The sequence below is a fragment of the Phocoena phocoena genome, chromosome 2 (genome assembly GCF_963924675.1).
Source record: "Phocoena phocoena chromosome 2, mPhoPho1.1, whole genome shotgun sequence".
NCBI classification, from domain to species: Eukaryota; Metazoa; Chordata; class Mammalia; order Artiodactyla; family Phocoenidae; genus Phocoena; species Phocoena phocoena.
The window spans coordinates 73,259,672-73,284,356 of NC_089220.1; the positions used below are offsets into that span (position 1 = coordinate 73,259,672).

The 24,685-nt window shown below is 54.0% G+C and overlaps 1 protein-coding gene across 1 annotated transcript; it reads right to left on the minus strand.

The window, feature by feature from the left end:
- Positions 1 to 850: 850 nt before the first annotated feature.
- NYNRIN (NYN domain and retroviral integrase containing) lies at positions 851 to 18,846 on the minus strand. The gene is made up of 8 exons (XM_065872227.1): positions 18,649 to 18,846; positions 9,895 to 10,538; positions 8,258 to 9,790; positions 7,186 to 7,316; positions 6,949 to 7,045; positions 5,224 to 5,325; positions 4,901 to 5,002; positions 851 to 3,692 (listed from the first exon to the last, which is right to left on the minus strand). The coding sequence occupies exons 1-8, from the start codon at positions 18,844 to 18,846 to the stop codon at positions 851 to 853; spliced, it is 5,649 nt and encodes a 1,882-aa protein (XP_065728299.1).
- Positions 18,847 to 24,685: the final 5,839 nt, after the last annotated feature.

Genomic DNA, 24,685 nt, shown 5'->3' on the forward strand with positions numbered 1-24,685 from the left:
AAGCCGAGGCCTGGGCCCCTTGGTCTAGTCGAAGCAGCTCTTCAGGTAGAGATGCCACACTTGGCATCGAGATCCTTGACTCCTGTGGGCTCGATATCATCGAAGCCGGGGTCAGGGAGCATCTCCATTGGCTGGAGTCAAATGAGGTAGGCTGACTCCGTCTCCCCCTTGCCCTTCCCATGCTGACGGGCAGGATGCACCTACAGGATGGCTGACCGGCCGTCCTCCCACCCCAGTTCCGAGCCTCGAGGCCCAGGACTGCCAGCCTTTCCTTAACAGCTGGGCAGGCCTAGCCTGGCCTGAGAAAGTGAACCGTGAGATGAGGGACGGGCTGCCTCTCCACAGCCCGCATGGATTTGGGTCAGCTGTGACAGATTCAAGGGCAAAGGGTCCCCAGTCAGGGACAACAATCTGGGGAGGAGCCCACAGTCGAGGTTTCTGTTTGAGAGGGGAATGCGGTTTTGATTCTGAGGTCCAGAGACACACTGCTTCATGGCAAAGACAGCCAGAAATAAGATTCTGGGCTACGTGTGTATATGTATACGTTCATCTGGGGAGAGACACTGAACCCGGCCTGCCCCAGGAAGGGATACCTGCCAGGGTAAAATTGTCAGAGGCCCACATCTGACAGCCTTTAGCAGATTCTCCCAATACCCCACACTGGGCATGTTTCCATGGGGACGCTGGTCCCCAGTTCAAGGCGGTTCAGCAAAGCTTTATGAAGTAACTTCTCTACAAAAGGCACAATGAAGGGCCCCCAGGGGGCTGTGAGAGCATTGCTGGGGTTAAGGGGAGGCCTAGCAGCAGAAGCCCAGGACCCTGGGGCGGGGGACTCCCCCACAGCTCCAGCTCACTGCTCCAAGACCTTGAAGGACAGCGGGGTGCCACTCTTGGCAAAGGTCTTCATCAGACTGCTAGGATAGATGCACCCAAGCTTCTCCGGGGTGGGGAAGCCCCAGACCCTGTAGAGGGACAGGCTCAGCCGGTCCCCGATATAGAAGGGACCCACCCACTTGGCGCTGCTGCCGTTCCTGGGGAGGGACAGCAAGAGGACCTGGTCACCCACATTCCACTCCTTCTCCTGGCTCTCCCGCTTGAAACGCCTATTCTCAGCCTTTTCACTCGTCTTCTCAGCCACCCTCCAGTGGAGCTCCAGCAGCTCCCCCATCAGCTGTAGCAGGAAGACATCCATCTTGAGCCCTTCGATGTTTGCACTGCTCATCTCCCACCACAGGGGCTCGGTCAGCCTCTCCTCGCCCCCCGTCAGGATCTGGAATGGCGTGGCCTGGCTGCAGGAGGCCCTGAAGGCCAAGTGCAGCAAGGGCAGGGAAGCCGCCCACTTCTTGCCATGCAGGAAGATGAACTCCTTGAGGGCCCTCTTGAATTCCCAGTAGGCCCCGGAGCTCGTCAGGCAGGGGAACTGGAGGTCCCTACTCAAGGAGGCCACCTGGGCTCCCAGGGCCAGCCCACAGCTTACCAGGACATGGCGGGCAAACTGGGGGCCCTGGGCGGCCTCCAGCCTCACCGGAACACCCCACCTCGCGAACAAGTGCTGAAGCAGCACCTGGGCCACAGCCATGTGTGTGTAGGGCTTCAGCGGGAATGCCTCTACCCACCTGGTGTTGGGGTCAGCCACAATCAGCGCGTGCTTGTGGCCCTCCTCGCTGACAGTGACTGGGCCCACCACCTCTATCTGCAGGTTGGACCAGGGGGCGGTGGACCTGAGGGGCCACAGGGACTCAATAACCTTCAACTCACTGCCTATGAGATTCCGGGGGATACAGAACAAGCAGCTCCTACAGTAATCTCTCACGTGCTCCTGCATGCCCGGCCACCATCCCAGCAACCGCAGCTTCTTGTAGGTCTCCTCGGGCCTCTGGTGGGCCCCCATGGGGAGGTCGTGCACAGCAAAAATCAGATCCCTCCGGAGCTGTCTCGGGACTACCCAGACCCGGGGCCTCTTGTCTCCCTTGAACATAAGCAGGCCGCTCTCTTTGTCGAGGCTGAGGGAGTTAAAGGCAGAACTGAAGGGTGAGGAGCTGGATAACTTCTGCCCGGCCTGCAGCTTGGCAATTGTATCAGCCAGGGTGCCGTCGCTCAGCTGTAATGCCAGCAAGTTGGGCCTCTTGCCCGTGGTACGGGGAGACACCACAGGGACTGGCACATCGTTTGGCAAATTCCACCACTGGCCGCCCCCCTGGGCCCCCTGCTTGGCCAGGGTGTCCACCGTCACAGCAAACAGGGAGCCCCGGTAGGAGGTTCGGTAGATAAACGGAAGGGATGAGAGGCCGGAGGTGAGGGCTATGATGTAGGAGAGCAGGCTTGGGTGAGGTAGCGGAGCCCCGTCGGAGGAGAGGAAGCCCCGAGCCCTCCAGAGGGGAAGGAGCTCCCAGAGGAGGCTGAAGATCCAGTTGCAGTGCGTGAGGAAAACCACGGGCAGGTGGGACTGGCCAAAGCGCTCCAGGCCACAGGCCACGGCCGCCAGGTGGGCATAGGTTGGGGTGTAAGGGGAGCAAGAGAAGGAAAGGGAGACAGGGGGGCTGGTGGGAGATAGAACATAGAGACCGAAGCCAGCACACCACTCATCCTCCCGGTAAAAGCAATACCCTGACATGTGGATGCAGACAAAAGTGGACAGGTCGGAGAAAGGAGGCAGAACCTGGAAAAAACGAGGCATGGAAGCCGCAGGAGTCAGCAGCCGGTTTTCCCCCAGCAGGCCCTGGAGGAGGGTCAATTCCAGTGCTCTCTTGCCCTTGTCCTGTACCAAGAGGGACCATCTGATCAACCATGCTTTGGCAACCCTGTGGCCGTCCCCTGCCGCAGGGTCCACAGTGGTCCGGGAGGCATAGGAAAGGCCCAGGACCACTGGGGTGTCTCCAATGCAGCGGGAAAAATGCTTGAGGGCCCAGGCCATGGCATAGGGACTGTCTCCCCCTGACTGCGGGCCCTCGCTCTCCTCGTCGGGGAGGAGGGGTTTCGAGGTATAGGCTACGGGGTGCTTTCTCCCTGAGCGCTCCTGGTACACAACAGCCGTCAGGGCCACTTGGCTCACCGTCACCTCCAGGCGGAAGGGCAGCTGGGGGTTGGGGGCCGTCAGGCAGAGGGCAGACACCAGACCTCGCTTCAGGGCCAGAAAGGCCTTCTCATGTTCCCAGTCCCACTGCCAGTCCGGCTTTTGCTTGAGGAGCCTGTGCAGGGGCCCCACGAGGGCTTCATAGTCAGGGATGACGTCCCGGTGGGAGTCCATGAATCCCACGAAGAAGGAGAGCGCGGTGAAGTTGCTGGGGATGGTGAGCTGGGCCAGCTGGGCAAGAACCTGCTGGCAGGGAGCCTTCCCATCCCAGGGGATGCCCAGGGAGGGAGAAGGTACCGCCGGCAGGAGATCAATGTCGAGGGCTTCATCCTGGGGGTCGTGCAGGCTGAGGCACCGGAGTATTTCCTCTGAGAGGGAAGAGCACTCAGCCCTGAACACGGACATCAGCGAAGAGTCCAGGTCCTCCTCCTTCTCGGCCGGCTTCTGCATCTCCTGCTCTTCTCCCTGCCTCTCCTCCTTCTCCTCCCTGACTTCTTCCACATTCTGCAGACTCTCCGGGGGCCCAGGGTCAGCCTCCTCACTCAGCTCAGAGACACTGGCAGAGCTGGGAGGAAGGGTCTTCCACACCTTCAGGAAGTTGCCAATGTCAGTGTCCAACCTACACCAAAACAGCAGGACAGAGGAGTCCAATGGAGGAGGTGGGGGACAGCCCGCCCCGAGAGGCCATCCAAGGCGAAACCACATCTGTGGAAGCCCACAGAGCCTCACCCCATTGCTGAGTTTCCCTGAGGCTGGGCCGAGGGCCCGCCTCCAACACGGCACAGCCTCAGAGAGGACCTGCCCGCAGATATTCCCTCCACTCCCAGCATGTGCTGGACGGCAGTGTTAGAGGTTCATCTGGGCTTTGAAGGCTTATCCAATCAAAACCTCATTGACCAAGTGACACGTCCAACCAGTTTTAAGCCAATGGTTTGATAAGAATTAGATGACTGGTACTTCCAGTCGGACTCCAGGATGAGCCAGCTGGGGGAGGTCAAGAGAGGGAAGGAGGCTTGACATGGGGCTTGGGAGCGCACAGCACACAAACCTCGGCCACATCACTTTTCTTCAAACTGGAGAAATGGGACTGAGGGATCTGGCCCGGGAAGCAGTGCCCTGCCCAGAAGGTCCCTGCCGGGCCCAGGGAACTGGGAGGTGAGCAGCGAGGCGGCTCAGAGTGGGTGGAAGCCAGAGGAACTGAGTTACTGCAAATCAGTTCTGCCGGCAGCAGCACAATGACCTTGGGAAAGTACTTGAGTCTCAGATTCCTCGTTTGTAAAACGAGGACAGTGGTCACATACGTCTAACTCGAGCTGTGAGGATCAAAGTGGGTAAGAAATGTGGAAAAAGTTCTGCTTGGTATATACTCCAGACACAGCTCCCCCTGCACACAATGAAACAAGAACAAGGCGATTCACCGCAGCACCGGTACCAACAGCATAACATGGAAACTGTCGAACGGCCCTCCACAAAAGACCCCATAAACCTGTTGGGCACTCACATAATGGAACAGAGCATGGACATTAAAGCCAGCCACAGGAACTAACATGGCATACATCTGGGAAAAACAATAAAACATGGCGACAAATGCCAGTTGTGGAAGGTTACACATAGTATTGAAGCATGTGTGCACGACTGTGAAACTATAAAACCATATACCAAGTGGGAGTGCAGATGTGGGTGGAAGTACAAAGACCTGAAAAACCCAAATCACTCTGCTCACTATTAAGCACTAGACAAACGTTGGCTAGCACCAAGGGGAAGCTTCCAGTCAGCCCCAGGAGCGGCTGGGAGGCGGGGTGTGGAGGGGGGTGCCTGGCCCATTACCTGTTTGGCTTCTTCAGAAACTCATCCAGAGTGGGGCCATCACGGCCCAGAGGATCGTCGGGCACCATGAAGAGATTCCCCGCAAAAGTGAAGGGCAGCAGGCTGGACCCGGGATGGAGGAGGAAACGTCACAGAGGGGCCCTTGACCCACCCACACCCCACTGCCACCTGGTAGCTCCACAGGGGCTGAGACCCACATCTCCTCCCAGCAGGTGCTGATGAGCACTGCTCCAAGGCCCTTCCCCCTGCCCAAACCCCTCCTGCCAGGAACTGCCCAGCACCCGAGGGGAGGAAACAGCCCAATCCCCTGGGAGCTGCCTCACCGATCTTTGACCATAAGTTTCTTGGAATTATTCATCAGGACGTGGAGCTGCTCGTTGGTGACGATGATGCCATCTGTCTCTTCCGCCAGCTTTACCATGAACCTGCAGCGAGAGGAGAAGTCGCTAACGACCCAGTACCCAGACCCTCACCTCCCCAGTCCTCTGAGAAAATGAACTTGCAGCTTCCTGTTGAGGTGTCTTGGACAAAAACGCTGCCCTTGATAGCCGGGGAGCCAAGACTCAAGAGCCCATCCTCGTCTATGCAGCCGACTGGGATGTCCACTCGCCCCTGGGAGGGTGAACTGGGATGCACATCCCCCAACTGTATATGCAAACACAGACCCCTATTTTACACATAGGCATTCACATACACAGGCTCAGACACGCACACAGAAAGCCATGCACTTGTCCACATCCATGCATGCATTTTTACTTCTTCGGTTTCCACATCTGTCAAACTAACATAAAATACCTACCCTCTATTGCTGTGAGGATTCACCTGAATGAGACAATACACTAGACACTGAAGTGTCTAGTTCAGTGCCTGCCACACAGCGTGTATCAAGCATTCCATGGTTACTCTTCACCAATGCACAACATTCAGGTACATGCCAAGACACACATACATACATATGGATATGTGTATACACGTATAAAAACACATACCTGAATAGACAAATCCATTTTTCCAAGGGTCACTTCTCGAAAGAGGGCTGTGACCAGGAAAGAAAGCAAAGGCCACCCACTTCTCGGCATTCCCTGCGGAGTGCCATTCTGGCAGCCACGAGCGTGCAATTCCACAAGTGACCAGCAGAGGAGCCTTCTGCAGGAAAGCTACCTTCCCTCAAACCCAGGCCTGAATTTAAAGGCACTTAAAGACCTTACCCAGGGGGGCCAGCTCTCGAAGGAAGGATGCCTGAGCTGCCCTGCCCAGATCTTCCCAGGCTTGAAGGCTGAGTGGGTGCCAGGTCTTGGGGAGGAACAGAACTTCTCCCTGCCTGGCACGGGAGGTGCCAAGGGGAGGCAAGACCTGGCCTGCTGGACATGGAGTCCAGCCCAGGGTCAGTGACCTGGACAGGGCCTTCTCGGCCCCATCAGAGGCAGCATCACAGGCACCCGTATGAACACTGGTCCTGCAGCCACGCTGGGGAGTGGGTGCTGAGGACTGGCAAGTAGGGAGGCATTCAGGCTTTAGCTAGGAGACAGGGCCGATCTGACTCCATTTTCAGAGCCCAGCCAGGGCTCCAGTCACATACAGCCACACACACATACCTCCTCCCAGGGCCAGGGCTGGTAGGAGGAAAAGACTGCAGAAATTCCTTGAGAAAACCTGAGCTTCAACCCAAACTGGCACCCAAATCAGCTGCTGGGGGAAGCAGCTCGCTTGAAGCACCAGGAGTCACCTGGGCTAGTCCCATCCAAAGAAAGCAGAGCACCCCATACTTCATGGGGGAGAAAGCCTCTTAGCTCAGGTAAATTGGGCTGCAGAGTCCCAAATTCAGGAACACCTCTTGGGTTTGAATAGAGCCGACCTTGGAGCCCTCTCCTCTCTGTGTCTCTCCCTCTGCCTACAGAGGGCCGGTGCACCACACCACCCTCTCTGACATGACCCTCTGACTTATTTGCTTCCATCTCCCCAGAGCAAATGCGGCAAGACTCCACCTGACACACCAGCCCAGCCCAAGCCCCGGGGCCCCACAAGAGAAGGCCTGCAGGCCAGCACACCTATAATCGTAGGTAGTGATCTTCTTGCCGTTCTCGAGCTGAGAGGGGGTGATCGAAAGCATCTTGAGGGAGTGTAGCTTCGTCAAAAAGTGGCTCTCTGGAGGTGAAAGGCAGAAGACAGTGATGGTCAGAGGAAGGGCTAAGTGGAAAAGGCCATGGTGGGGCCAGAAAGGCAAGGAAAAGTAAGGCGTAGAGAGTAAGCCCACTGGAGGGGCTGGGCAGCTGGGGACAGCTCACCTCTCACCCTCCGGTTCTTCTTAAGCTGCCAGGTGGGTACAAACACAGTGACCTCTCGGTGTCCCCGGTTCCAGAAGTACTGCACTGCCATGGCAATGCCCCGGCAGGAGAAGAAGTGCTGGAGGCCATGCCTGGGGTTGGGGGGTGGCGGGTGGGGAGATGGGGGGAATTAGTGAGGTAGCAATTTTCTGCCCTAGGAATGGCCCTGCCTCTCTACCCCTCCCTCAGAGCCAGCCTAGGGCAGCACATCTGGCAATGCCAAGGCATCAGCACCACGTGCACCAACAATGCCCCCTCCCCTCTCACCATCATCAAACAATGAGCACCTACTGGGTCCACTCACCTGCTGTGTGTGTGTGTGTGTGTGTGTGTGTGTGTGTGCGTGTGTGTGTGTGTAGGGGCCTCCAGGGCAAAAGGAAGGAGAAGAGCTCAGTTTAGGACTGGAAGCAAACAAACATTTGCTGACCAGCTGTGTGCTGGGGGTGCGCTCAGTACAGATAACTATTCTGCCGTGTGGGCAAATGAAGCCATCCTGCATGCATTTCTGCTAGCACGTATACAGCAGTGAGTGCTGTGCAGAGAGAGTGATCTCTGAGAGTTGGCATGGTTGGGAAAAGCTTCACAGGGGAGATCAGTGCTGGACCTTAAGGGTTGGGCTAAACATTTGAAAACTGGCCTGAGGTTGACAGACCCCATGCTCTGTGAGGCAGGCTGAAATGGGAAGAGCATGGGCCTGGGCAGTGAGCAGATCTGAACCCAAAGGCCAGCTGGGCCCCTTACTGGCTCTGGGACCTTGGTCAAGATTAATCGCTTCTCTGAGCCTGTTTCTGCTTCTATGAGGGAAGGAGAACAGAAACCTACTTTTGAAGGCTGCTGGGATGATTCCATGAACACCACCCAGCATGCAGTAGCCCCTCAACATGTACCACTTCCCTCCCATCTTTCCCCCATTTGAACCCCATGTCACCTGTATACAGAGGTCAAGAAAAGACGCCCACAGTCTATCACCCCAGGGACACCCTGCCCGAGCTCCCCAGCATCCCCAGCCCACCCCAGGTCCGTGGCTACTCACACCATGGCCACGCTGCTGCCGTCAATGACCACTCGCCTCAACCCCTGGTTCCCGGGTTCTTCTGACAGGTTCAGCTCAAAGGGTGTATTCAGGGCCTCGTGGTACCTCTGGAAGCTGGTTACTGTGCTGTTCGCCTGTGGGTGGCGAGGCGGCTGCCTCGGAGCCCCCTCCCAAGCCCCTAGGAGTCCCTCCACCTGAGGTTGGCGCTTACGACTGGGAGCCAAAGTGCCGCTGGACTGGGGCCCCTGCCTTCCAGCTTCCCCCTGGCCCTTCAGGAAGGAAGCACTGCCCCTCGACGAAGGCTGGCCCTCACTTGGGAATTTGGCTGCATCCGGGGCTGGCCCTGGATCTGTGGGTGCCTTCTGAGCTGCAGGCATTTTCAGAGCTCGGCAAGTTTTGGGAGCTGTAGACCCTGTTTTAGCTGTAGTCCCAGTCTGGGCTCTGGATGTTTGGGGAGCCGCAGGTGATGTTTTTGCTGCATGCCTTTTCTGAGTTGTGGGAGTTTGGGGAGCTGCAGGCCCCATTTGAGCTGCTGGTGCCAGTTCACCCACAGCTGCCTTTTGTGCTGTGGGCACCACTTGAGCTGCTGGCTTTGTGGAAGCCAAAGGCACTTTGGGGGCTGCAGGTTCTTCATGGACTGCCGGCATAATCTGGGTTTCAGGCACTTTGGGGGCTTCAGGCAGCACGGGATTTGTGGGTGGGGTTTGAGCTGTGGGCACCGCTGCAGCCGTGGGCACTTTGAGGGTTTCAGGCACTGTTTGAGGTTCAGGTCCTGAAGGAGCTGTCAGCCCCCCTTGAGTGGCGGGCCTCCCCTGAGCAGTAGGCACCCCTTGCCCTGTGGAGGGCCCTGGAAACGGCCTCTCTTCGGGTTCCTTACAATCCCACTGCATATTTCCTCGATCCCCCGGCTCACTTCCAGCTTGGAGTTGGGGTGTAGAGGTCAAAGGTGGCCCTATCTGTGGAAGTCCTGGGCTAGCCTTGTCCGTTACCCCTGAGCCTCCTGAGACCACCAATAAACTCATGACTTTTTTAGGGGTCTCTGGCCTTGGGCAATTCTGTAGGGCTGCCTCTCCTCCTGGCCCCCCATCTGGTCTACAATCTGGGCTTTCCACACTGGGCAAAGGAACCAGCTCCTTCTGTTTCCATCCCAGATTTAAGGGCAAAGGATTCTGCCCTGGCAGCTTGAACTGAATGGGGCCCAGTGGCCTCTGCCAGAAAGGGAAACTGAAGCAAGCCTGGGACAGGAGCCAGGCCAGGTGGAGAGAATGCAGTTCATTGATCCTCCAGAAGGTTGCAGCAATAGTCCCCGGCCACAAGGGCCCGAAGGCTGGCCCCGGGGTCCAGGACTTCCAGGGCGAGCACACACTCAGGGCTGATACTGGAGGCTGGAGAGGGAGCTTGTCTTCCCCCCTCCGGGCCTGCCGCTGCTGGGAGGAGGCTTGTGTGCGGTCCGCAGGGTCCTGGCTGCTGCTGGCTTGTACTGACCCTTCCTCACAAGCACTGTCCGTACCACCTTGGTTGTTGGAACCAACCCTGGAGGAAACCCAAGTTTGTTGGAAAGGTGGTAAGGCCAGTTAGGTCCCAAACTCTTTCCCTGGGGTTGGGCAGAGAAGCCAAACGGATTCTCCAGAACTTACCGTACCAGCTGGTTTGCTGTCTCCAGCTGAGCGTTCTGGCCTGGGATGAGGGCCCCCATGGCGCCTAGGCTGGTTAACCTTTTTGAATTTTCTGGGCTCCCCATCTCCAGAAAAGGCCCAGGACCGTCTCCCGTGGACACCATGGCTGGACCTTCCTTCTGCTGGTGGGTTGGGCAGATCAGGAGCTCGGGGTCCGAGCGGGAGTCGGAGGTGCCAATGCAGCCGAGCCACTGGATGATGTCCTCCTTGCCCGCAGCATCCCGCACCAGGCTCAGCAGCAGTTCCTGGACTGCTGCGGGCAGCTGCAGCAGGTCCCCTGCGTACTGGTCACCACGGATCCAGACCAGAGCCCCAAAAGCCCGGGTCACCTCGGCTTCCCAGATGCCCCGGGGGGTGAGCAGAGGGGCAGGGCCCCAGCGCAGCCGCCCTACCAGCTCCTCCAGCCAGTTCTGGGTCATGATGAAAGACTCGGTCAGCCCGCCCACCATCAGGGAGCCCGGCGGACCAGGCACCAGGTAGGCCAGCGTGCTCCAGCACAGGCAGTCCAAGAAGAGGCCCTGGGCCCCAAGGAAGGCGCAGTGCAGGGCCGCCGGGTAGCGGACCTCCTTCCACAGCTCCGGGCTGCACAGGCCCTTCAGATACTCCTGAAGCCAGTGGGGAGAGCACAAAGGAAGCCAGCCGTTATGGGCCTGCCACTGGCACTCACTCCCCTCACAAGCACATGCCTTGCCCCTGCTCATCATAAGCCAAATGACACCCCCGGCCCAACACTCTCTCCCTGGTCCTGACTCCTCACACACTCATCTCTTTCCAGGGAGCTCTGACAGATGGGGGGGGGCGGGGGCGGAGGGAGGGCGAGCACCTGGGCTTGGAGTCAAGGGCCCTGGTTCTAGTTCCAACCTGACCTCAGTAGCTTAAGGTTACTGTGGGAAATTTGTCATCTTCTCAGGGCCTCAGTCTCCTCACCTATAAAATGACGGATTAAATTAGATACTCCTAAGGTCCAGTCCTACCCTGGCGTTCTAGAATTGTGAAATAGCTGGGGGGAGGGGGATGGCACATTACTGAGTACCCTCCACGTGCCAGGAGCTTATGTGACCTGGAGCAGGTTATCGACCGTCCTTATGCCTACGTTTCCTCACCTGTAAAATGGGGATAATGGTTCCCACCTCATTAGGCTATTATGAAGCTTCAGTGAGATAATACAAAAGAAGTGCTTAGCTTATGCCTGGCACAGCCTATTCCCATTTTGCAGGCTCAGAAAGGCTCTATTGCTGACCCAAGGACACACAGCTAGAGAGTGACTGGGTAAGGACCACAGCCCACATCCATCTGACTCTGAAAGCAGAGCTCTTTCCACATCCTTGGGCTGCCTACACAGTGACTCCAGGGTAATCCACTGAGATTCTGGTTAATCCCCCTGCAGAAGGTCTCCGGCACAACCTGTACCTGTAACCATGGTAACTCTGTTGCCCGGAGGGGACAGAGGAAAAGGTAAGTCGCTGGGCCAGTATCCAGGGGATCCCCACAGATACGCACAATGGCTGAACCAGAAGGGAAGCCTCTGGCCATCTGGGCACCAGGTCCTTGTGTTTCCAGGGCTCACACACTCAGTCTTTAGCAGTCACTGGGACAGGAGAGGTTGGGTTCCTCCACTCTATGGCTGAGCTCCACCAGCATGACCCCATGAGCTCCAAGGAACCATGGGCACTCCCTCTTAATCAGCCAACCCTTGATGACTGTATTAGCCCTCAAGTCCCTCCTCATGCCTGTGTCAGTGACAGTCATCCCTCTTCCCGCTTCCCCATGACAGTTCCATTACGGAACAAATGCTCCATTTTGGATCTCCAGCAGCCAGCCCAAGGACCGCTCTGGCCCCTCTGCTCGGTACCCAGACCATCCTTCCCTGCTCAGGCCTGAGCTTATCTCTGCCACATGGCCAGGCTATGGACATCCAACACCTTCCCCAAAGGGCCTAAGGTACACCCAGGCACTTAGGCCCATGTCTAACCCCTTTTCAGTCAGTCCAAAATCAGCTCAAACTCTGATAGACATCCCAAGCCAACCCCTCCCACCCAGAACCTCAGCTGGTCTGCACTGCCTGGCAAGGGTGAATCTGACCAGGTGGAATAACTCTCATAGACCTGAACAAACTCCCCCACCCCATGCACCCCACGTTCTAACTACATGAAAACAATATGTAAAAATGAAGAAATGTGCTCGGGAAGAAGATGGTGGGTGGTTTCTTTCTCCTTCTGCAAAGACCTTAAAATATTCATTGTTCCATTAACCGTCCATATTTTTAAACAAAAAGATATATTGGAAATGAGATAATTTTCAAAATAATAAATCTGAACTGCTATTTATTGAATACTTACTATGTACCAGGCTCTTTACATACATCAGCTCATTGGTTCCTCTCTCAGCCCTATAAGGAAATTACTATTATCCCCATTTTAGGTGAGCAAGGGAGGGCACATGTCCGAGGTCACACAGGTCGTAGGCTGGGACACTTAGGCACTCTGACTCCGAAGTCTGGGGTCTTAACCATGATGCTGTCTATACTTTAGGGCAAAAACCGATATGGAAACAACAGGCATTTACATCCAGAAAATATCTGAAGCAATTTTCCTGCTTAAAGCCCACCCAGACCTTTTTCTCCAAAAGGAGAAAAAATAGAGAAGAGGCAGGAACAAAATTTTTCAACTTGTAAGTTAAATAAAAACAATACCACCAGGTAGTTTACTACTGCTCTATACTTGATCAAACCTGACTTAGGATTCTCCTTTCTCATAAGTCAGTTGCTATACATCGTCTGCTTTCCAGAACCACCCCAAATTACACCGCAGAATACTCAAAAAGCTCAAAAAAATGGCAGCACCAAGAAACTCTGGAATTGGGAATGAAAGAGAATATTTTTTAAAAGGTGAACTAAGATAAAGTTGTTTGAGGAGCAGTGAGATCTGGGAGCCCACCCACCCCTCTACACAAAGGCTGAGCAAGTACCTCCCTACCCACTGGAGTTTGTTCTGTAGAAAGTAAAAGACAAAGTCTTAGGATCAGAGGTTGATCAGCATACCTGAGGGTGTGGGTACCATAAAAATCATGAAGGAAGAGAGGAAGGCCAGTAGTGAGGTCTACAGTGAGTGCTGAGTGCAGAGAAACTCATTCTTCCCATATAGAGACTCTGCAATAGTAACTGATGATGGATGAAGACAGATACTCACACAGAGGGGTCTCACTGGGGCACCTCAGAGCAGTGGAGGAAACTACAAACTTCCAGAGAGAAAAAAAACTTCTCATACAAAGGACCAGGGACCAAGAATAGCTTCAGATATCCCTAAAGCAAGAAGTCAATGGATTAAAGCCTTCTCATTTCTTTTTTTTTTTTTTTTTTTGGGGGGGTACGCGGGCCTCTCACCACTGGGGCCCCTCCCACCGCGGAGCACAGGCTCCGGACGCACAGGCCCAGCGGCCATGGCTCAGGGGCCCAGCCGCTCCGCGGCACGTGGGACCCTCCAAGACTGGGGCACGAACCCGCGTCCCCTGCATCGGCAGGCGGACGCCCAACCACTACGCCACCAGGGAAGCCCAATGCCTTCTCATTTCTTTTTTTTTTTTTTTTTTTTTTTTTTGGCGGTACGCGGGCCTCTCCCGTTGCGGAGCACAGGCTCCGGACGCGCAGGCTCAGCAGCCAACGGCTCACGGGCCCAGCCGCTCCGCGGCATATGGGATCTTCCCGGACCGGGTCACGAACCCGTGTCCCCTGCATCGGCCGGCAGACGCTCAACCACTGCGCCACCAGGGAAGCCCTTCTCATTTCTGAAGGAAAATAATTTTCCATGTATAATTTGATACAGACAAATTGTCAATCAAGTGACCATCAGATATGCATGTATGCAAGCCCAAGAGTTTACCTCCTATTAAAACCTTTCTCAGGAAGCTACTAGAGAGCATTTTCCAGCAAATCAAGAAAAGAAACCAAGAAAGGAGACCCAACATAAAAAAAAAGCAAAGAGAATCTCCAGGAAGATTGTGGAGAGAAATCTCAGAATGTATTCATCCATTCAATGGACACTACTGAGCACCTACTACCTGTCAGGCACTGTTCTAGGAGGCACAGAGGACGACGAGCTCAGATTGGAGAGTGGGACTCCAGAATCAACATGCTTGTTTCAGCACCATCTTTCTAACTTGGTGACGCTACTGAAGGACGTGCTCCACCAACTCAAGACAAAGACACAGCGTCCAGGAAACGAGGTATCTAACAAGGAAAAAAGGCAAGAGGATGCCAAGAATGACAGCAAACGGGAGTCTCAGGATGACAGCTGTGCAGTCCTGACCAGACAGAAAGAAGGCTGTCCCCAGGAAAAAATCTGGAACTGACAGACCATCTTGAATCGATAGATTGTTCTTGTAGAAAATTGTAGTGAGAAGCTACTGAAAGTTATAAGAATTAGCAATGGGTACAAAGGAAAACAAGCAAACTGGAAAGGAGTTGAGTTCTTTACCTCAGGGAAATTGAAAAGTAAGGGAGAAAACCTAATGATAGGGGCTTCCCTGGTGGCGCAGTGGTTGAGGGTCCACCTGCCCATGCGGGGGATGCGGGTTCGTGCCCCGGTCCGGGAAGATCCCACATGCCATGGAGTGGCTGGGCCCGTGGGCCATGGCCGCTGAGCCTGCGCGTCCGGAGCCTGTGCTCTGCAGCAGGAGAGGCCACAACGGTGAGAGGCCCGTGTACCGCAAAAAAAAAAAAAAAAAACTAATCATAGTACACTTCAACACTTAGATGTAGATGATATTTGCAAGGGCATAATGTTGCAAATACTAAATACAGATTTAACAGAAAAATGAAATATAACTATACTGGGAAGAAAAAAGGGATGGCAAGATAAGGGAGATAAATCCTCATCTATAATAGAAAGGAAAAAGATATCTAAAATTGATTAATCAAAAGATATAGTAGCTACATATTTTTTTAGGAATGTGGAGGTGTAGAAATGCCAGAGCAGATATTTTCTACGGGGAAGAGCACTGAAGAGGGAGTTGGCAGGGACAAGGCAAGGAATCACTGTGTTATACTGTGAGCATTTTAAAAATTATTGGACTTTTAAATTACGTATTATTTTGAAAAAAGAAAAATTAAGTTTAAAATAAAGGACAAGTATAATGTGCCCACAACACAATTAGACAGGCTGGTATGTGTTTAACAATCATCCAGTCATGGGGGAAATAGTCCCAATTTGTAGCATTTGCCAATTTCTGCGGTGTAAATACTCCTTCCATGGTTGATTTCAAACTACCAACAGGACTCCACTGGCTCAAAAACTTCCTGAATTTTCAATGATGGGTCAGCAGGAGTTGGTTCCAGCACAACCCTGGCCACTACCAGCTTCCATGGTACTGCTCAGTCATTGTGGGCCAGGGACAGATCAACTTCCACCTGACAGGAAAGCCCAAAGTCAGCAAACCACACCCTGTCCCACAGCTCCCCACCCCAACCTCTGGCTCCCCATCACCTCCCTCCCTCCATCGTGTCCAAAAAGGGGAGAATCAAGCTGTCACCTGTCCCCTCTGCCCCGGACCCTTCTTTGCATCGTTGCCAAGGAGGACAAAAGAGCTGAGCAGGGCTCGTCTCTGGGCAACTTTGATCATTAGTAAAAACCCTCCTCTCCACTCTGAGGTGAGGCTGATTTCACCTCAGAAAGGCCAGGCCTCCCCAGTCTTTCTTTTTCTGCCTAGGGATGTGATTTCCAGCAATGTCTTCATTATTTTTTAAATCCCACCACAAGAAAACTACTTAAAGGCACTTCCGAGTTCTACAGAGTTTTTCCTGGAAAACCAGTGCATATAATGTAGAAAACACCCGGGCTCTTCTCCAGAGAAGCCTGTATCCTTCTTGACCCCTCCTCCCCTCACAGACAAGACACCCTCATCCATCACCCCTTCCCCATCCTACAACCTCCAGTCTCACTGAGCCCTCTCTGCCAGCTGGCCTGCGTATATTAGGCCATTATCCAGGTGTGTGATTCTGTGCCCCTACAGCTGGGATTGGGGTCAGCCACAGCACCTCCACATGGAAACCACAAGACATCCTTATACATGGGAAATTTTCCTGTATCAGATTGTTGGGCCTTAGGAAACATTTAATCCAAGCTTCTCACTTTGCAAACAAGGAGAGCGAGACTCAGAGAGGGAAAAGAGCTCATTCTAAGTTATACAGCTAGTTACAGAAACAATAACTGATATCTCTACTCTGTAACTCTCCACATTTGTGCAAGTCCATAAGAACGCCTTATTTCAATTGACTCTCACAACTGTGCCATGAAGTGGGTATTATCATATTGTTTTATAGATGAGGAAATAGGCTTAAGAGAAGGTCAATGATTTGACCGAGGTCAGCCAGTTAGAAGGTAGCAAACCCCAACCTCCAACTCTCTCCACCACAACCCTCTGTCCCAGCAGTAACTTGGTGACAGCAAATTGCACCCAGATCTCCTAACTTCTGGAACAAAACCTTATCCTCCCCACCTTCCCTGCTCTCCTGCTCCAAAAATCTCTTCTTTCTGCTCATTCTGAGCAATAAGGGAGGGAGTTACCCAGAACCCCTCATGTTGTTTCCATCTTAAATCATGCTTTTCCCCGGGGGAAGACAGAGGGGAAAGAGATGATAAGATGGGGGGAATGGGGCTTCCCTGGTGGCGCAGTGGTTGAGAGTCCGCCTGCCGATGCGGGGGACACGGGTTCGTGCCCCGGTCCGGGAGGATCCCACATGCCGCAGAGCGGCTGGGCCCGTGAGCCATGGCTGCTGAGCCTGTGCGTCCGGAGCCTGTGCTCCGCAACGGGAGAGGCCACAACAGTGAGAGGCCCATGTACCGAAAAAAAAAAAAAAAAAAGATGAGGGGAATGGAGAAAGCCACTAGCAGGGCCTGAGGTGTGAGGGAAAGCCGGTGGGCCCAGGAACTCTGAGGCAGCAGTGGTAGCAGGAGTAGCCAAGCCTGGAGAAGCTGATGGGGGATGTAAGCGGGGGACAGGCGAGCTAGACACTTCAGAAAGCACCAGTCCTGTAAAAGGGTGAGCAGGTGTATTTCAAATTAACAAAAAGATTAAGAACCCGGGACTTCCCTGGTGGTGCGGTGGCTAAGAATCCGCCTGCCAACGCAGGGCACATGGGTTCAGTCCCTGGTCCTGGAAGATCCCACATGCCGCGGAGCAACTAAGCCCGTGCGCCACAACTGCTGAGCCTGTGTGCCACAACTACTGAAGCCCTCATGCCTAGAGCCCGTGCTCCTCAACAAGAGAAGCCACTGCAGTGAGAAGTACGTGCACCACAACGAAGAGCAGCCCCCGCTCGCCACAACTAGAGAAAGCCCGCGTACAGCAACGAAGACCCAATGCAGCCAAAAATAAATAAATAAATAATAAACAAAATCACTCTTACTTAAAAAAAAAAAAAGATTAAGAACTCAAAACAATCCAAAGGCTCCTCTTGTTAACCTACCCTATGCCAGCTACTGAAAAGTCTCCATCTCAGGGGTTCCTGCACATCTGCTCTCCAGGCAGGAACCCCTCCCCTCCCCCAGTACCTCTGTCAGAACTGGAAAAACCGCTGACGAAGCAGCCTAACAGAGGGGCTGAGGGAGGAACTTTCCAGCCTGCCTGCCCACTGGCCAGCGTGTTCTGGGCCTCCCCGACCCATGGCCTTGACCAAAATTAGGATATTGATAGAGACCCCGCTAGGGAAGGGGTGTGTGTTGGGGTGGGTGGGTGCATGGGGGAGCAGGTGGTCTGGGGCTGAGGGAGGCTATAGCATTCCTACCAGGAAATGATAAGATAAGGGAATCTAGGGGAAGAGGGAGACCTTGGCCACGACTGGGGAGTCAGAGGGAACCTGAGAGGCCCAAGCGGAGGAGAAGCTTATGAGAGAAGCCAGGGCACATGCGATAGAGGCACACTGCGACCTGGCCTGTCCAGCGTCCAGCCCCACACAGCAAGCCCTTTCATCTGAAAGCCCACAGCCCTCCTCCCAGATTCCCACCCATCCCCTAGGGCTGCTGCCTTCCAGGGCTGCTGCAGCCCCACCTCTGAGCCCCTGCAAGAGGCTGCCTAGAGCATCAAGAGTGGGGGGTGCGGAGCCCAGAGCCCTGGGTTCTGGTCCCAGCCCCTGCCACGCCCCACCTACCCGACCCTGAGTGCTCAGGGAGGCCCCTTACCCTCTCCAGCCCCCAATTCCTCATCTGTAAAGTGCCCGCATTAACCTAGAAGCATCTTTAATGGCCCTTCCAGTCCCAGCACTCTGAGAGGCTCCAAGGGGCAGCCCAGGATTTAAGGAGACTTAAAAGGCGGCAGAAAGACCTGGGCCTTCCAGGCTCTTGGTGGAGAACAAAGAGGTATGTTGCACAGACTACAGAAATACAGGACCTTAAGTTGCTCCCCAGATGGAGGAGCAGGCTGTAAGTGCGGGGCCCTGGCCAGGGAAGGCTCACGGGGGGGTCACACGACGCCGAGCCTCTCTCAGCGCACTTGAGGGACAGAAGTGACACGCAGGAGAGGGGTGGGGCAGAAAAGAAAGAAGGAACTAGAGGGAAGGACCCAAGGCTGCAGATCTGGAAAGACAAGAGGATGGCCCAGTACCTGCCCGCCATACTGCCGAATCCAGGTCGGGGGACCTCAGGGGACCCCTGAGGGGGCGGGGGGAGCGAGAAGCGAGAGAAGGGTCTGGCTGGAAGCGATAGGTGGGGAGAAGCTGTTTACCTTGGCTCTGCCCATGTTCTCCCTGGGCCCCTCGAGCTGCAGCCAGAAGTAGGGGGTGTCCGGGCGGCTCTGGAAAGCGTTCAGCTTGACCCTGAAGATGCGCTGCACTTGCAGCCGCTGCCGCTGCACCCGGGGCTTCGACTTGGTCTGCACCATGAACCATTCCTGCGCCGGAGGGTCGCCCCCGGACAGGAGCATGGCTGGCTCGCCCGCCCCAGGAAGGAGGGAGCCGACAGTGCCACCGGGGTCCCCCGGCCGAAGGCGCCTAAGCCACGCCCCCTCCTCCCGGCGGCGCGCCCCCGCCTTGGCGCGGGTCCTCCCGGCTCGCGGACCCACCCGCCGCGGCTCGGGCGCCCTTCCTCCAGCGCTCCGAGCCTTTCAGCGGCGGCTCCCGCTACAATCTCTTCCTGCCAGGGGCTACAGCCGGGGGTGGGACCAGTCGGGCTCCCTTCCCACCGCCCCCCAGCCTTCCCCCTTCACCACTGCGCCAGCCCCTCCAGGATGAACTTTAGCTGAGTCGGCTGGGTAGCTTCAAGGGGCGCGGAAGGAGGAGGGAGGCGGCGGGGATGGGGGTGGGGAGGGTCTTGGAAACCTCTGCCTCCCACTCGAGTTTTGGGCCCAGAGCCAGAATCCGGGGGTCAAAGTTAATCTCCTTCCACATTCCCCTTTCCCCAGTGGGAGGGAAAGGGAAGGAGGGGCACTCGGGTGGGGGGGAGAGGGGGTATGGTTTCAGGGACCCAGCCTTTCTCTCCGTTCCTCCTGCCCACCCTGACGCCTCCCAGGCCTCCCTGGAGAACAGAGACCTGCGCCCCTCCTTCCCTCTGAGGAAAGGGTTAAGGGAGAGCAGGGTGGGGAGCCTGGGAGGCTGGGGCCTGTGGAAACTCTGGGCCGGAGACCGAGCAGGAAGGAGAGGGTAACAGCACCGCCTCCCCACTCCCCATCCCCAAGTCTGGGGACAGCCCGGGGCTGGCAGGCTGCCCAGACCCTCCCGAAGCCCCCAGGGCTGGAGGGGCGGGGAGAGCGCCCGAGTTTTCAGACTTGCGTTGTTTATGAAAGCCTTTTTGAGCAAGTTTGAGCTAAGCCAAGAGGGAAAGCTTTAGGATAGGAGTACGGGTCTGGTTGGTGACAACCTATAAGGGTTCCCTCAACCCCCGACCCACAGCCAGTCCGCTGCTTGGCATCGGTGGTCAGACACCAGCCCTGGACTGGGGGGACCGCCTCCAACACCCTGCCCTGGAGGCATCCCCAGCACAAAGAACACGTTTTGCAGCCCTGTGGCCTGAACAGAACCTGGCTCTGTGGAGGGCAGAGTCTGCATCCTGGGCCTCGGTGAGCTTTCTTTTCCAAACCCAAACCCAGAGCTGCTGTCTGACAGGGACAAGTGTACCTATGGGGACAAAGGGCAGTGGACTTCAAATTCGTTCCGCCCTGGCACATCTGGGCTGCAGGGGCCGTGGCATGTTTGTGTGCAGGTGCAGGCAGAAAGCCAGGAGCACCCCACTGCAAGGAAAGGGTCCAACTGGGGCAGGGGAGAGGGGCTCACACTGAGTCCTAGTCTGGCCTGGACTCAGCCCCTCCTGTGCCACCCACCTCCACTCCTGCTTCTTCTCCATAGATTGAAGTCCAGAAAAAGAAAAGGGTATCTGTGTCACCTCTGGCTCCAAGGTCTGCCCACTCTGGTGTCCCTGTGGTGCCCCTCCACAGCGCCTTGAAGAAGAAGACCCTCTGGAGGAGCTTCCATCTGTCTCCAGTCTTCCCACATCTAGCTGTTCTCCCTTTATCAGAAGAAGCTCTTTCCTTATTGCCTTATTGTGCCTCAGTTTCTCTTCTGAAGCAAATGAGAGTCTCGTACCTGTGCTCCCTACTCCTTCCCTGAATAAGCACTTATGTCTTGTTGCCCTCTTCCAACTGACGGTGGACTCCATGCGCAGTGGCATCTTGAAAACTCTCAGGTTTAACCCTATGTTCAAAGAGGCAGTGTGGAGGGTGGGAAGAGGTCAAGCTTAGGCATCAGGTACTTGATAAGTGGGCAAAAGAGGGTAATTTATTTGAACTCCTGTGCCTCCATTTCCTTAGCTCATAAAAATGGGGATGATGGTATCTATAACACAAATCAGACCACCCAGGTATCACACCTGGCACACCACGTGGAACAGAGTAGGCACCCAATTCATTTCATTTTCCCTTCCTTGATCTTGTCTCTTCTCCCCACCTCACCTCTGGCCAGTACATCACAATACCTTCCCAGAGGTGCCCTCTTTCCCATCCTTTTACATCTCACTGTCACCAGCCCAGCTCCTAGATCAGCCTCTCCTCACCCTTCCTGCTAACCCATCCCCCCCACTCCTTCCTCTTGCCGGGATATAGCAGATTTAGTTAGATACCCTGGTTCCAGTCCCAGCTTTGCCCCTGATGAGTTGTGTGCCCTAAGCAGGTAACTAATTCCCTTGACCTCTCCAGGCTTCCTCATCTAAATTCATTCATAGGGCCAAATTCATTTACTCACTCAACAAATTCAACACATATTTATTGAGTGTCTACTATGACCCAGGCCCTGGGAGTATAGCACTGACTACGAAAGATATCTCCCTGCCCTCATGGAATGGGTGAAGAAAGAAGAAAACAGCTCTGATTTCAGGGAATGAGAAATGCTCTGCTGGAAATAAAACAAGGTGTGGTGATGGAGAGTTCCCTAAGGGGGCCTCTCTGGTGAGGTGATATTTCAGCTAGAGGGAGTGCAAGAACATGGCCACTGAGATGGCAACGCACTAAGCTCTTCACAATTTTTTTATCCAACTCTCTCCCCAACTCAGATACATTTAGTGAATCCTTGCCTGGAATATTAGGTTAAAACTTGTTGTGTTGGAGGCCTTCCTCTCCCAGGTCCTAATCTACCTTCTCAACCTTGTACAAAAGGATCCCAGCTCAAGTCTAAGTAGAATTAGATCTGTCTAGGCATGTCTGGCAACAGGGTAGCACACCCTGCCAGGAGCCTGTTTGCCTAAGGAATGAGAAGCCTCCAAGGAGAAAGGTCATCTTGGTTAAAGGAGGGGCCTTCCCTGTGAGACTGACAGAGTAATAGATTCTTATCCCTCCAAGGCTCTACTGGGAGAGGAGGTTTTGTCTCTCAAATACCTCCCCGCTTAGCCCAGATACACAACTAGCCCAGTTCCTGGGATAGAGAGTGGGGAGCCCTGGGACCCAGCTGGACTGCTTGGGACCTTTGTGAGGGAGTGACCCAGAGGGGAGACAGACTTCTCCTTGACTTTGCCAGAGTGCCTGAGCAGCTTGCATTCCTGGAAGGCTCCCATCAGAGCAGAAACGGCTTCCCAAAGGCACATGAAATGGTCAGGACTTAAGGTGGTACAAATGAGCAGGTGGAGGCAACAGCCAAGGAAACTGAAGTTAAGCGGGGGACTCCCCATATTGGTCAGGATCTGGGTAGGAAACACACGATCCTCTCAAAAGTGGTGGCTCAAGGAAGTTTAAAGAATGGATCTTTTAGGGCTTCCCTGATGGCACAGTGGTTAAGAATCCGCCTGCCAATGCAGGGGACACGGGTTCAAGCCCTGGTCTGGGAAGATCCCACATGCTGTGGAGCAGCTAAGCCCGTGCACCACAACTACTGAGCCCACTCACTGCAGCTACTGAAGCCCGCACGCCTAGAGCCTGTGCTCCACAACAAGAGAAGCCACCGCAATGAGAAGCCCGCGCACCGCAAGGAAGAGTAGCCCCCACTCACCGCAACTAGAGAAAGCCCGCGCACAGCAACAAAGACCCAACACAGCCAAAAATAAATAAATTAAATAAATAAATTAAAAAAAAAAAAAAGAATGGATCTTTTATGGGGATGTGAACAGGATTAAGGAAAACCTATAAGAGACTGATGTAGTACTCTCGGGCTAGTTTAGGGGAAGCTGTTAACACCTGGAAGCCTAAAAGGGAACAGGGAGGAAGTGGTTACTGGAGCCAACCAATGGGCCAGAGCTGGAGCTGTCGAAGGCCTTAGGGAAAGATGCACAGCCACTGACAAGCCGGGCCAGTGGGAGGGAGCTGCCTTCCAACTTCCTGTCAGTTCCTAGCCCTGTCCAAACCCCATCAGAAGCCAAAGGGCAGTGGGGTCAAGGCCAGCCACTGAGGTCAGCCTCCAGGACGCAGGGCAGGGTGGAGAAGAGCGAAGAGGGAGACTGGAAGGGACACAGAATAGTCGGCATACCCCTTCGTCTCTTAGCAACCACAGGCTGATGAGGTGTCAGGAAACTGCAATGATACTAACCTCCCCTACTCTTCTCCCCACCAACACTTTCTCTCTCGGGAACAGGGATGAATAACCTTGCACTCCTATTCAGAACACAGGACTTACAAAGACTAACATGCAAACCCCAGGTCTGTCACTGCATCAGTTTCTGGGGGGCTGCTGTTACAAGTTACACCATCTGCAGGCTTAAAACAACAGAAATGTATTCTTTCAAAGTTCTGGAAGCTAGGGACTTCCCTGGTGGTCCAGTGGTTAAGACTCCCTGCTCCCAATGCAAGGGGCCAGGGTTCGATCCCTGGTCAGTTAGCTAGATCCCGCGGGCACGACGAAGATCCTACATGCCACACCTAAGACCCGGTGAGGCCAAATAAATAAATAAATATTTTTAAAAAAGAAAAAAGTTCTGTAAGCTAGAAGTCTCGAATCAAAATGTACAAAGCTGGGCATCCCTGGTGGCACAGTGGTTGAGAGTCTGCCTGCCGATGCCGCAGAGCGGCTGGGCCCGTGAGCCATGGCCGCTGAGCCTGCGCGTCCGGAGCCTGTGCTCTGCAACGCGAGAGGCCACAACAGTGCGAGACCCGCGTACCAAAATATATATATATATATATATATATATATATATATATATATATATATATACATGTATATATATATATATACAAAGCTACTATATGCAACTGACTATATGTAACTGGTGTATGAAAAGACAAGCTGCTCAATGGAACAGACTAAAAACCTAGAAAAGAAGAGCAGCTGCATATACTGGAATTTAGTATATGACAAAGATAGCCTCTCAGTCAGTGGAGAATACCGTGTATTTTTCAATAAATAATCTTGAGACAATGGGACAGCCTTCTGGGATAAAATAAAATATGCATATTTCACCCCATATGGCAAAACAAATTCCTGAAGAATCAAATATTTAAATATTAAAAATGACATCATGAAACTACTACAACAAACCATGGGAGAATTTTTTATTGTTATATTTGGGAGAGGCAGGCCTTTCTAAGAATGACACCGTAGCAGAAGTCATTAAAAACTTGCTTAATATGTTCAGTTACATAAATATAGAACTTTTTTTCCCATGGGAAAATAAACACCATAAGCAGAATCAACAGACAAATGAGAAGCTGGAATAATATATTTGTCAATTATATCACAGACCAAGAGCTAATTCCCTTAATATTAAAACAGCTCTCACAAATCAATAAGAAAAAGACTAATTCAACAGAAAAGTGGAAAAGACTATAAACAGCCCACAAAAGTGGAAATATAAATGGTTCTTAAACATATCAAAAGATGCTTCTCTTCACTCTTAACAAGAGAAATGCAAATTAAAACTATAGCAAGACAGCATTTTTCACATACAGGGTGGCAAGGATCAGCAGTGTTTGCTAACACGTGGTGTTAGCCACTCTCTTATCCTGCTGGCATGGCCACACAACCCCCAGAGAGAACAATTGGTAAAATCCATCAATTGGCAATTTTTTTTTTTTTTTTTTTGCGGTGTGCGGGCCTCTCACTGCTGTGGCATCTCCCGTTGCGGAGCACAGGCTCCGAATGCGCAGGCTCAGCGGCCATGGCTCACGGGCCCAGCCGCTCCGCGGCACGTGGGATCTTCCCAGACCGGGGCACGAACCCGTGTCCCCTGCATCGGCAGGCGGACTCTCAACCACTGCGCCACCAGGGAAGCCCAATTGGCAATATTTTAACTGGATATATATACTCTGTGGCCAAACAATCACACTCTAAGATCGTATTTTACAAATATACGCT